Below are 14,351 nucleotides of genomic sequence, written 5' to 3'. Positions count from 1 at the left end.
TCATCTTCCAATGTGGTATATATCATTCAGTGTAAGAAATGTAACGAAGGATGCTATATTGGAGAAACAGGCCAGATGCTTAAGACAAGATTCAATCTACATAGACATCACATGAAAATAGCCAGTGCCAGTCAGGCCCCCACCCCTGTGGGCCAACACTTCACAAGACCAGAACACTGCACCAGTGATTTCACAGTAAGAATACTGAAAGGTAATTTTAAAACAATACAGGAACGTAAGACCTTTGAAATAAGAATGATTGAATATTTTTACACCCAACAAACAGGACTTAATAAGGATCTGGGTTTTCTAACTCATTATAAAACATAAAGCTGTATTTCTCTATTTCTCTGTTTATTACCCTCCTCTCACCTACCAACACCCATTCTGTTAGAATATCAATGAAATGCTTTGATGTCCCCATGCATACCCCCACCCTCCCACTCTGTCAGACAGTCAAAGTAATGCTTTGATGTTTCTCTCATATATACTATCTGCTACCTCATTTGCTTATTTCCGATCTGAGGAAGAAGGGCAACCTTCGAAAGCTAATCAAGAAATGTATTAAGTTATGTCCAATAAAAAAGGTATCATCTTATTTTCTTTTCCATGTTTTATTTTGTTTGATTTCTATTGATAACCTTTAAGAGTGGACTAACACGGCTACCACACCCCTCTGTAAGGGGCAAATGTGCATTAGGGCTGTACCACCCCTTAATAAATACCCTCTTAATGTTTGATCCAGGAATAATATAGGTCTTATGGCTTTAAATGCTTTAGATTTTGGTGTGTGTGGTTATAACACAGCTTCCTTAGAAGGTTATGAGCAAGTTTCACGGATCGAGGTCTATCACACACACACACACACAAAAATGTATACCTGTACATAGTTGTTCTCTTGCTGCAGGGAGTCATTTGAGAGTACTTTGTTAATGGTCAGCCACTTCGTTTCCAGACCTGTATTAAAATACAAGACTATTGATATCTTTTTTGGAAAATGCATTAATATTCTTCTATGAACTAAGTATTCTAATTTGGGTCAGCCTGATGGCTCACAGTCAGTACATTTTATTTCTCTGCCCTATTTCCTGCCTTTTAATCAGTTCCCAGTCCAAAATAGGACATTCCCTTTAATCCCATAGCTTTCTAATTTCCCTACGAGTCAGTCAAACGATGATGAAAATCCACATTCACTATATCAATCACTATCCACCCAATTGATTGCCTGCTGCTGGCGTTCAACCCGGATACTTAATGCCGAGCTGTTTTTGGTGCCAGCATTTGAATATCTGGGTTTTTCAACATCGGCTTGCATACGATCGGCTAAGTCGATATTCAGACTTAACCAGCCATGGCTTAGCGGGCAAAGATACGTCTGCCTTTTTATGCGGACTTATTTGGCCACTAAACCTGGCCGGTTAAGTTCTGAATATCAGGACGTAACCGGTCACACTCTCAGAATGCCCCCAACATTGCTGCCATTTTTAAATTCGCTATCTGGTCATGTTCAGTGGTGATAGCCAGTTAAATGCCACTGAAAATGACCGGTTAGCTGCCGAGATGCCAGTTAACCGGTTGACGGCTGTTCCCGGCTAGTTAACTCGCTTTGAATATCAACTAGCATGTGTAGAGGCTTATTGAAAAAAAGAACTAACATTGGTAGGGCAAGATTTCCCTTTGATAAATCCATGTTAGCTTTGCCCCATGGAGCAATGTCCATCCATATGATTAGTCATTTTTTCAGAGTAGCTTCTACCATTTTTCCTGATATCTGTATCAGGGTCACTTATTTGTTTTAGGAGTCCTTTTTAAAAACTGGTGTTATGCTATCCACCGTTGAAGTCTAGGATACTGTTGCTGATTTCAATAGTGGGCAATAGAATATTTTAATAGTAGGTTTGTAATATCGTTTTGGAGTTCTTTCAAGACTTAGAGATATACCTGGTTCAGGTGATTTGTTACTCTTTAGTTTAACAATTTGATCTATTACATCCACACGATTCACCATAATTTGCTTCAGTCCCTCTGAATCGTCATTATAAAGAAATGCTTCTAGTACAGGTAACTCCCTGATACCCTCCTCAGTAATAACCAAACCAATGAAATCATCTACAAATCAATATTAAAACATCATGGTCAGTTGTTTTTTTTTAAGTAGAAGCTGACCAAAGGATGACTCATCATTGGAAATGTTGCTTAAATACACTTTATTTACAGCATCAGTTGAGGGACATGACATGGTCCGAGTTTTAGCAGCACAACCCGGCAGGGCAGGACAAGGTAGAGGGAAAGATGTTGCGTCTGAGGAGGTGGGACACCAGAGAAGTACAGGGCTCCGTCACAGGCGACATACATAAGTTGGAAGAGTTTGATTGTGACCCTGAGGCAGACGAGTTGTGCTGCCAAAACATGGACGATGGAGTTACCCATCAGTAGAAGGAATATGTTGGGTCCTTCTACTGATACAGTGAATAAAGTATATTTAAGCAACATTTCCTGTGTTGGGTCGTCCTTTGGCAGCCTCTACTTTCTTAAGATGGTAGTGATAAATGGAGCTTGCTGTGAGGATAGGGATGTTATCAGTGGTGTACTGCAGGGATCGGTCCTTGTGCTAGCTCTTTATAGCATCTTTGTGAGTGATATTGTGGAAGGACTGTCTGGTAAGGTTTGTCTCTTTGCGGATGATACCAAACTCTGTAATAGGATTGACACCTCAGAGGGTGTGGATGACATGAGGAAAGATCTGGCAAAACTTGAGGAATGGTCCGATAAATGGCAACTAAAATTTAATGCTAAGAAATGCAAGGTCATGAACTTGTGCTACAAGAATCCAAGGGCATGGTACCATATCGGGAGTGAAGTGCTTCTGTGTACGAAAGAAGAGCAGGACTTGAGTCTGATGTGTCTTATGACCTTAAGGTGGCCAAACAGGTAGAAAAGGCAACGGTCAAAGCCAGGAAGATGCTTGGGTGCATAAGGAGAGGGATGACCAGCAGCAAAAAAGAGGTGATAGTGCCCTTGTATAATCCTCTAGTGAGTCCCCATTCAGAGTACTGCGTGCAACTCTGGCGACCGCACCTACAGAAGGATATAAACAGGATGGAGTCGGTCCAGAAGGTGGCTACAAAATTGGTAAGCGGTCTCTGTCATAAAACATATGACACTGGAAGAGAGGTGGGAGAAAGGAGATATGATACTGGAGTTTAAGTACCTCAATGACGTTAATGTACAGGAGGTGAACCTTTTTCAAATGAAGGAAAACCCTGGAATGAGAGGGCACTGGAAGAAGTTGAGAGGAAATACGCTTAGGAGGAATCTAGGAAAAAAAACTCCTTCATGTAAAGGGTGGTAGATGCGTGGAATGGCCTCCCGGTGGAGGTAGTGGAGACAAAGACTGTGTCAGAATTTAAGGAATTGTGGGACAGGCTATGGGATCCCTTAGGGAAAGGAGGAGTTAGTGGTTACTGAGGAAGGGCAGACTGGATGGGCCATTTGGTCATTATCTGCCATCATATTTCTCTGTTTCTGCTTGTGCTGCTTTTTCATACAAGCTTTTCCTGCCCTGCTGTGCCTACAGTTGTGTTTTTAAACACTAGTGACAGTGCTTTATTTTTATATATATTCAGTGATTTTGATTTATTTATAGCCTGCCCTTATCCAGGTTAGGGAACAAAAAATGAACATGAAATATATAGAAACTAGAAAACATACACAGTAATATCATCTTCAAACAATAATTTGAAACAGAACAGTCTGTGCAATACACTTCATTGGAATCCTTTGTATCCCAAAATGCAAGTGTCCCAAATACAGAGCTCAGAAGAGACTATCTGTAGAAGTGGCAGCACTGAATATGCATATAGAGCGATGAGCACCAACTAATCATATGGACAACTGCAATATTTAGTCTGCTATCCATATAGCTATGTGGATACATTTAGAACAGTAAAAATGGCTGTCCATATAGGTAGGTGGAATCGCCAATGCTCCGCCCTCACTATGCCCCAAGATTGCCTGGAGAGTTCAGTGGCAACTATACATTTCATGCTCCTAAACACCAACATGTAGGTAACTTCTAGAGTGTCAGGTTTATTGGGTAATAATTTAAAAAATTATATGGCTGCTCCTTTCTGAAAGCAGTCATGAAATGCAGCATGAAACCTTGTATCTAGATCATCCATTCTAGAGGTGGCTACACACCAGGTCGGACTTAAGGGGTAAGCCAGTGTGAAGCAGAAAGCTTGCCTCTTCACACCAGCGGGATCATGTTCCTTTCCTCCTGAGCAGCAGGTCTGAAATGCAAGATGAGGAATTTCCTATTTCTCATCATGCATTTCATAGCAGTTTTCAAGAGTACTAGCTTAAGGGTGAGAGGGGAGCAACATGCTCCCACTGCTGTGTCCATAGTGGTGCTTGGGCAGCTAAGAGCTGGAACTGAAAATTCATGCTGATACTGGAGATGGGGACTGATGCTAGGGCAGGTAGGAGCTGGAACTAAGAGATGGGGGTTAGGGCTAATGTTGATCTGATGCTGAGGGGCTAGGAACAGGGAGGAGGAGGCTGAAGGTTAATACTGATGCGGGTGCTCAGCTGTAGGCTGAGGCTTGGGAGAATGGAGATGAAGGCTGATGTTGGAGATTGGGTGTAGGGAGATGGAGGCTGAAGCTGAGGATTTGGAGAAGGGAACTGGGAACTGTAGGAAGGGAGTGGTGCAGATGTTGAGGGTAGAGGAGGACAGATGCTGTAAGAGGGATAAGCAAAGCTAGGAAGGGGAGAAATAGGTATGGTGGGAAAAGGCAGGGGCAATGGATACTTAGGAAAACAGAAAAAAGGCATACAGGCATATCTGAAGACACAGGGATATGGAAGAATAGGGACTCCAACTTAGGGAGAGACTCTAGGACTGGGTGGGAGACCAGAAAAACACAGACTCTAGGACTGGTTGAGTACTTGGAGTGTAATTGAGGACTCACGGCTTGGGTAGGATTTTGAGCGAGGCCTCAAGGATTAGGTAGTTCGGTCATAAAAATTACCTAGAGTGATATTGGGTACTAAGAAACTGAGCTGGAATTAGGGCGGACAACGGGAATTAAGGGGGCAATATTGAGAACGTGGGAGGCAGCCTGGCTAACTCCTGCAGTTGGTAACAAACTAAATTCAATGCCGGGCTGTATCCTGTGTCTGGCATTGAATTTCCATGTACATAGCCAGTTAAGCCAATATTCATCAGCTGACCAGCTAAGCTACAGCAGCCAAAGATAGACCTGCTATTTATGCAAGTTTATCAGGCTGCTAAATTTAGCCGGTCATCTGATGAATATTGGTGCTAACCAGTTATATCATGTGATATAGCCAGTGACTGGGTGTAGGAGCAAAATAAGCACTATATCTGTTCCTACATAACAAAAAATATATGAAATAATACATGGCACTGACTAGCATTAATAACCTGACTTCAAAAATGCAGACTCAAGCTTATTCTATCTTTCAGTGCAAAGACTATTATTTGTTGAAGCTGTGACCTTGCATACAGATGAAGACTGATGACGAGGGTACAGATGCGCTAGAATAACAAGGTTATCAGCATCAACATCATGACCAGAACAGCCAAGGACTCTTGGAATTACCCTTACAGCTGGAGAGATGCTGTGGCTGGCAAATTGCACATTGTTTATGAAACCCCAGTTTCTTGTCAAGGTGACTCCTTCAATGTGGTGCCAGTGAGGCAATCAGTTGTCCCTTGAAGCCACAATATTTGGAGTAAACAAAGTTATGTGTGTGTCACGCCCAAGGCCAGAATATATGTCATTAGCACAGCTGCAGCCCATGATTTCTGTATAAAAAGGAACTCTTATCTAAGGCAAGGGGCTGCTGTGTTGACATTCCATCCAAGGAGCAGACTGCGCTGAATCTGATCGAACATCTGAGGAACACACTGCCACCAGCTAGAAGTCTGCATCAGGATGTGTGTGTGCCATGTACTTTTGTATAAGTGCTGTGGGCTCAGTGTGATTCTTACTTAGGAGTCTAGTTAGGGATTTATGTGCATTTACTCTAAGCTGTTTGTATGATAAGACTCCCTGTGTCTTTATTGTTGCCTTCTTTGCTACAACTGTAAATAAATGCACACTCTATTTTTATAATACTTGGTTGTGGAGTTAGTTCTTTCTATTATTTAGGGCATAGTGAGCTTGGATCTAACGATAAGAGGGAACACATTTGCTTCCAACACTTCACTCACCAAGGCTGGTATTACCAGAGACCTAGTCCTGTTAGAATTTATGCTAAGTGTCAGGTACCCCAATAACACCCCAAAAAGGGTTGTATCTGTATGCAGTCATAGAACTAGCTGATAAATGGTAATATACAGCTGAGCTATCTTGTGTTGAATATTAGCGCTTAGCCAGCTTAAGTTCCTGGCCATTTAAATAGTGCTGAATATTGGTAGTGAATAGGTGAAGGTACGAATAGGGCTCTGAGACAGAGTGCAGAAAAATGGGGAGTGGAGACAGTTTGAAGGGCCTGGAAAGATTGAGAGGCACTTAAAACTGCTAGAAATCTATGGAAAGGGTGAGAGGCAAAGTAAGGAGACTAGTCTTTGACAGAGGTGAGAGAGCAGAAATGGGGGAGGCAAAAGGGGGAGATGGGAGTAAGATATAAGAAAATACTGGAGGAGGAGAGGGGTTGAAGGATAGGGAAGGAGCTGGGCTGGTACAGAAATGAGAGGCAGAGGAAAATATATGAGGTTGGGGAGGGAATAAGTACAGAGGATGGAAACGAGGGATGATAAGGTGGATGAAAGATGAGAGGGAGAGAAGGAAGGAATAAGTAAGTGATAGGGAAATAAGATTAGGAAATGGAAAGCTGGTAAAGAGATGAAAGGTGAAAAGAGAGTGAGAGACTGAAGACTGGATGGGGGACAAGGAGGAACAAATTCTAGATATAAGTAGGTAACGGGTAGATGAGAGAAATGGAGAAAAAAAAAAGATGAAATGGAAGATTTAATATCAAAGATAAATGTAGGGGAGAAGAAGACAGGGAGTGTGAACAAATAGAAAGTGGAAATGAGATCCTGGAAAAGGACTAAGGAGAAAAACCAACAAGAGGAGGTGGTCAAGAGAATCCAGAACCAACCCAACTAGAAAATAAAAATGACCAGACAACACATGTACCTTCTGGGGTGGGGGTCAGTCTTGTTCATACTGCAAGAGTGGTCCCAAGATGGGGAAACAAAAGCAAAAGTTGGCTTAGGGCACAACAATCCCTAGAGTCAGCCCTGCTACTCACATATTTCTTTAATGTTATAACTATGAAGACGACAGAGATTCTCTTTGGTTGTAATGTATTGAATACAAATTAGTATTAGTAAATTTTACTTTATTCCTCTGTCATGTGCATTTCTGGATTCCCTTAATTTAAAGGTACACTGCAAACGATCTACTGGAAGAAAAAAGGTATGGGTAGAACTTACCCTGGAACATGGTGGCATCTCCATGGCCCAGACTTTTCTGTTGTTGGAACACTTTATAGCAGGCAACTGTACTGGCCAGGAGCAAACGGAAACCCTAGAGGAAAAGGAAAGCAAATGGAAAAAAAACAATTAAAATAAAAAATTAGAGAAATAAAATCCAGCTATATTACCGGCTGATTAAACCCTTTCTGGCCGACATTCAGTGCTATTTAATTGGCCAGGAGCAACTCAAGCTGGTTAAACAGCACTTCACCGGCTAAGCGCTAATATTCAGCAAGAGATAACCGTTTTTTTCTGCTGAGTATTACCACTTAGTGTATAGCTGCTAACTGGCTATATCGCACGATATAACCAGCTAGCCACAAATATTCAGTGCATCACTGGCTAAATTTGGCGGCCAAACCTGACCATCCAAATAGCAAGCCTATCTTTGGCTGCTATAAACTTAACTGCTCAGCGCTGAATATTAACTTGGCCAGTTTTTTGTTTTTATATTTTATGTACAAGTTTTTCAAATTATATCCAAGCAATTTTCACTTGTACAGAAAAGTGTTATACAAGAAAATTATAACCTCTCATAAAGAAATATTTTTAAAGAGAATATAATAAACACTCAAGTCCACAAAATAAGGATCCAAGACTAATGGAAAAGGAGAAATTGAGGAAAATTTAAAGGCAATATTATACCTGAGGAATATGAGCTAGAAATTAATTATATACAGAGCTTTACTTAATCTCCTGAAACTGTTTTAGTTGCTATAAAAGCTGATAAGTGAGAAGATTCAGTGAAGACACATTTAACAGCATTATATCTAATAATACATTTACATGGATATCTTAAGAAAAAAGTTCCACCTATTTGCAGAACTCCAGGTTTCAACAGCAATAACGGCTTACGTCTATGTTGAGTATCTCTTGATACATCAGGAAATAATTGAATCTTAAAGCCTAGAAACAATTTCTCTCTGTTTAAAAAAAAAAAACTTTCCAAATAACCATTTTTTAATCAGGGGATAATGCCACAGAAGCAACCAAAGTCACTGTGGTGGCTGATTCTGAGTCAGAGGTATCCAGTAAAGCAGAAACATCCAAAGACTGTTGCTGTTGTTCCACTGCTTTTCTCAGTAGATAATAAGCTTGTGTAAAAGGAGGAAATTTATCTTCTGGAATTCCCAAAATTTCCTTCATATAACGCTTCAGCTTTTCCAAGTTTAAAAAGTGAAGATTATTGCTCCTTACATAGTTTTCAAAAGTTTCTGACTTATTTCTCAAGTTAGACAAGTCTTTAACCAATGAGATCTGTACATTTTTATTATTAGAAAAATCCTTGTCAATTTGGTCCATTCGAAAGTGCAATTTCTTCACCTCTGTTTCAACTTTTCCCACTCTGTTCTACATGAGAAATCTTCTGTGTAAGGACAGTAGTTTGTGTAAGAAAAGTTTTACCTAGATCAGAAATTAAAGACCATAAAGAGTCTAAAGTTACCTCTGTAGGCTTCTTACTTTAAAAAAAAAATCAGGAAAAGATACCAGCGTAGATTGCCATTTCAAGCTCAGGAGCACTTCGATCCCCCCGTTGTAAGTGAGCCTCACTCAAAATGGTGCCTTGCATGTTTCTCAAAGAAGGCACCATCGATTCAGAGAGGGGAGAACTCGAACCTTGTGGTTGGAGGGGAGGAGCTCTATCGTTGGGGCTCAGTGTTGTCTCAAGCCCAGGAGACGCCGACGCCTCCCCTCTCAAGCCAACGTCTCCACTGGGTCCGCTCCCGACTTCTCCTCACATGGCGAACCATTGGACCCACAATAGGGGAAACCAGCAGCGGGGAGGCTCGAATCACTGCTTTACCCCGACACTTAGGCATTGCTCAGAAGAAAGAGGGAGTCTGCCGCTCCTCAGGTATGTGCAGCCATCTTGGATCCGATCAGCTGACCTCTGATGCTGTTGGCACGTGGATCGGATGTGTCAGTGTGGTGTCTTAACTTGGTCAGTTAAGTTTAAACCAAGCCCCCCTCCCCCCAAAAAACAAATTCAAAAACGAATAATCAATGTTGGTCATTGGAAATGGCCTGGCACTGAATATATAAAATGGCTGACCCTCTGGAGTCAGTAGTTTTTAAGCCACTTATAGCTGTGCCTGGATATTCAATACTGAATCATTGGCACAAATATCCGCGTTACAGCAGTCTCCCGGAAGCTAACTGATTACTGGCCAATATTTAAACCAATACTGTCATAACTTTTATTGTTTACTTAAGTAGTTAGCGAACTGAATATCACTGCGAACTGCTTCAAGTGCTGGCTCTGCTGGGACCCACATAACTGGAAAGAGGTGCTTCAGCCCTTTGGATCCCCTTCCATCTGCCTTGGTCATCCTCCCAAGCAATCCCCATGCCCCCCCCCCCCCGGGGCCTACCTTTGAAGTTCCCTGCTGGTGTGGAGGATATAAGAGCAAGAGTGATGTCCACTCTCTCCTGCCTCTTGTGGGTCTGGCCTCAAAATGGCTGCCGTGTTTGCTAGCAGAAGTCTCGTGATACCAAGAAGTTTCAAGGTAGACCCAGGGGGGCCTACAGGAATAGAAAGCACAGGGAAGTATAGGAGGTGGAGGGCTCAGCCTAGCACTTCACCGAGGGTGAGATGGGGGGGGGGGATCAGGTTGGGGGTAGCACCTGTGGTGCTCCATGAAGGCTACCAGGGTACTGGCCAATATTCAGACTGGTGCCTGGTCACCTCTGCAGCTACAGGTTTCTTAACAAGTAGATCTTACAGAGTCAAAATGGATACCATACTCTCTAAACCTTGGTGCAGTCCTTGTGGAGTTCCACAAGGGTCTCCGTTATCTCCTATACTGTTTAATGTATTTCTACATTCATTGGGTAATGAACTGGTGAGAGCTGGCTACTTAAATTATAGCTATGTTGATGATATTACTGTTTTAATTCCTCTGAAGTTCCTTATTGCATGCAGAAATACCTATCATTCAGAGGTTTATTATGGTAATTAAAAAATGGAGGCTATACAGCATAAGTTACTATTAAATACTGAACCCCCCCCCCCAAACACACACACATTTTCTCCTGGTTGATAATAATCCAGACCCTAATTTGATCTCTTTTACAATCAATATACAGTAAATATGAGTTTTCACCATTCATTAAAATTTTAGGAATACTTATTGATAGATCTTTGACATTTGATTCACAGATTAATAGTTAAAGAAAACATTTTGCTTGATGAGGAAACTTCGTTGTATATATAATTTTCTTTACACCGTAGCAATTTAGACTTCTGGTGCAGGGCATTCCTGCTCTTACAACTTGATTACTATACTACTGTTTAGACAGGCTGTTCAAAGCAAATGCTAAAAAAAATTACAATCGATTCAAAATATGCCTGTCCGTCTGATTTTCTTGCTGAAGAAAAATAAACTAGTATTTCATATTTTCATATATCTCTGCATTGGCTTCACATTGAAGTCAGGCTACAATTGAAGGGTTCCTTGTAATAAGCTACGGTAAAACGTGGTCTGCAGTAGTGTGGATACATGTTTTGGGCGTGTGCTGTGCCACTTTTTACCGTGGCTGGGAAAAAGGGCTATTTTAATGGGAGTGCGCTTCAATTAAAACTAGCGTATACCTATATACGGCCTGAGCCCTTACTGCCATCCATTAACTTAGTGGTCAAGGCTCACGTGCTACCTGCGCAGGAACCATGCAGCTCATGCTAGCTGCTGATTACTGCCAAGAACACGCTCCGTGGTAGAAAATAGAAAGTTATTTTCTACCGTGGGCTTCAGCGCGCATCAAACTCACAATTATCGCCAGTCCACATGCTAGGCCTGGCAGTAGCGCACTACCCACACCTGTACGACCACCTGCAAACCATGGTCTATTGAAGATATGCACACGTAGGTACAGTATAGCACTGAGGTGGCTTTCTAAACATTTACATGGGTAACAGGTGCTTTATATAATTATCCTCAAAACGATCACAGATCTATGTCCAGAAAAAGGGAGTTGGTTCTGGGCAGAGCAAAGATCAGAGAAACAATGAGGCTGATATATTAAAAGCAATTTAAGCAGGGGGACCCTCTCCTGCCCGCCTAACCAGGGATATTCAGTGGCTCTTAACCGGACAGTGCCACTGAATATCCCCTGAGACTGCCCATAGGTAGCACCCACATACCTAAGTGGCTTCACTTAGGACACCTCAAGAAGTGTCCTAAATAAGGACGCTTAGCTATGAGGGTGCTGGCTCTGAATATCGGGCCGGCACCCACATAACCTTTTTTTTTTTAAAAGCCCCCTCAAGCCCCCCCCCACTAATATTCACTTATTTCCCTCCTCCCTCTGAGCCTGCATCAAGACCCCTCGCCCCAGAAGACTCCCCCCCCCCCCCCCCGGCCTCCCATTCGGGGTCATTGGAGGCAGGAGCACAGCCCTCTTGCTCCTGCCCCTTGCGGTGCTGGTCTAAAATGGTGGTGGGGGGGGGGGGGGGAGAGTTATCAAGCCTGGTTGATGTTCAGATGTGTTATTTTCCTGTTACCCACAGTTTTTGGTAACTAGGTTCATTGTATAAAATAGCACAAGTTAACTGTAAATTCCTGATAACTACACCCCTAACCTTTTCTCCTATCAATTTCATTAAGAATGTACTAAGGTAGGTCACCTTTCTGTCTGGAGCTGGGATAAAGGTCAGGAACTCATCCACGTGACCCACCAACAGCCAATCAGTGTAAAGCTCGAAAGGTGCCTGTACTTCCTGTGCACGGATGAAATCTCTCACAACTTTTGTCATCCTCCTTCCTGTGGTTCTGAGGAAAGATTTCAAGAAAATGGAAATGCCAGCAATATTCTATTCAGGGCATTTATATCCCGCTGAAATCAATAAAGAGGCTAAGTGAGTTACATAAGTATAAAACATAAACTGGAAAGTTAGAAAAGCTTACAAAAGTTAGTAATTCAAGCATTTATCCAAAAGATAAGATTTCAGTCCCTTGCGGAATTGTAAATAACTAGAAATCACACTAACATTTATAGCTATATAATTCCACAACTTACTAGCCCGAAAAGAGAAACAATGATTGTGGATTCTTTTATAACGAATTTTCCTAACAGATGGAAACCCCAACAATAAAGTAGAATAGAAACGAGAGCACCTTATTTGCAGCACATTCTGAACTAGAGTTGCCAGTCAGCCTGGCTGGATTTATGTATTCCAGTCTGTTGGGGGGGGGGGAGCATAAGTACATAAGTATTGCCATACTGGGACAGACCACGCCCAGCATCCTGTTTCCAACAGTGGCCAATGCAGATCACAAGTACCTGGCAAGATCTCATAACACTACAATACATTTTATGCTGCTCATCCTAGCAATAAGCTGTGAATTTTCCCCACATCAATTTTAATAATGGCTTATGGACTTTCCTTTAGGAAGCCATCCAAACCTTTTTTACACCCCACTAAGCTAACTGCTTTTACTATATTCTCTGGCAACAAATTCCAGAGTTTAATTACACGTTGAGTGAAGAAATATTTTCTCTGATTTGTTTTAGATTTACTACTTAGTAGCTTCATTGCGTTCCCACTAGTCCTAGTATTTTTGGAAAGAGTATACAAGGGATTCACATCTACCCGTTCCACTCCACTCATTATTTTATAGACCTCTATCATATTTTCCTTCATCTGTCTCTTCTCCAAGCTGAAGAGCACCAGCCGCTTTAGCCTTGCCTCACAGGAAGTCGTCCCATCACCTTTATCATTTTCGTTGCCCTTCTCTGTACCTTTTCTAATTCCACTATATCTTTTTTTGAGATGCTGTGACCAGAACTGCACACAATATTCTAGGTGCGGTCACACCATGGAGCGATACAAGGGCATTATAACACCCTCATTTTTGTTTTCTATTCCTTTCCTAATAATACCTAACATTCTATTTGCTTTCTTAGCCACCGCCGCTTAAATGTATCATCAACGATGACACCTAGATACCTTTCCTGGTCAGTGACTCCTAATGTGGAACCTTGCATTGCATTATATAACTATAATTTGGGTTCCTCTTTCCCACATGCATCACATTAAATGTCATCTGCCACTTAGACGCCCAGTCTCCCAGTCTCGTAAGGTCCTCTTGTAATTTTTCACAATCCTCCTGCGAATTAATGACTTTGAATAACTTTGTGTCATCAGCAAATTTAATTACCTCACTAGTTACTCCCATCTCTAGATCATTTATAAATATGATAAAAAGCAGCGGTCCCAGCACAGACCCCTGGGGAACCCCACTAACTACCCTTCTCCATTGAGAATACTGACCATTTAACCCTACTCTCTGTTTTCTATCTTTAAGCAGTTTTTAATCCAAAATAGGACATTACCTCCTATCCCATTTCCTCTAGAGTCTTTCATGAGGTACTTTGTCAAATGCTTCACACACCTGACAGAACAAAAAAACAACCAATGTAAGTGGCAGTTTTCATCCCACCTCCAACCTCAACAGCAGCTCTGTTCACTATCTCCAATCCCCAGCTGAACCACTGAGCTGTCTCGGCCTCCACAACCCTGCCTAAGACCTTCAGTGGCTCAAACAGTAATAACAGAAAAGAAACGCAGGACCTCGTTCAGCCTGTGAACACGTGGAATCAGAGGGCTTGATGTTCAAAACTATTTTACTGGCCAAGAGCGGCTCATGGCTGGTTGAATAGGGGCCGATATTCAGACCCCAAGGTCAGCAGTGAGGCTGGATAGTCAGTGCCAGGCTGTTTCTGGTGACCAGCATTGAATATCCGGTTTATTTTTGGCCAGTTTAAACTTAATCCACTGTCCGTACTCCTCACTTTTTTAAACACTTTATTTTGAATAACAATGATAATGTTTAACAAT

At 41.9% G+C, this 14,351-nt stretch overlaps 1 protein-coding gene across 1 annotated transcript in view; it reads right to left on the bottom strand.

Moving 5' to 3' along the window:
- Positions 1–14,351, bottom strand: part of LOC115456573 (protein-arginine deiminase type-2-like) — a 194,994-nt gene that overhangs the window by 27,916 nt on the left and 152,727 nt on the right. Inside the window, exons 12-14 of the mRNA XM_030185746.1 lie at positions 12,138–12,282; positions 7,472–7,565; positions 881–957 (exon numbers count right to left, since the gene is read on the bottom strand). Coding sequence (XP_030041606.1) covers positions 881–957; positions 7,472–7,565; positions 12,138–12,282 — 316 coding nt within the window. The remainder of the gene's footprint in view (positions 1–880; positions 958–7,471; positions 7,566–12,137; positions 12,283–14,351) is intronic.

Source organism: Microcaecilia unicolor, chromosome 13, assembly GCF_901765095.1.
Source record: "Microcaecilia unicolor chromosome 13, aMicUni1.1, whole genome shotgun sequence".
Lineage (NCBI taxonomy): Eukaryota > Metazoa > Chordata > Amphibia > Gymnophiona > Siphonopidae > Microcaecilia > Microcaecilia unicolor.
Note: the sequence above shows the minus strand (reverse complement) of the source record. Positions and strands in the feature narration are given on the sequence as shown.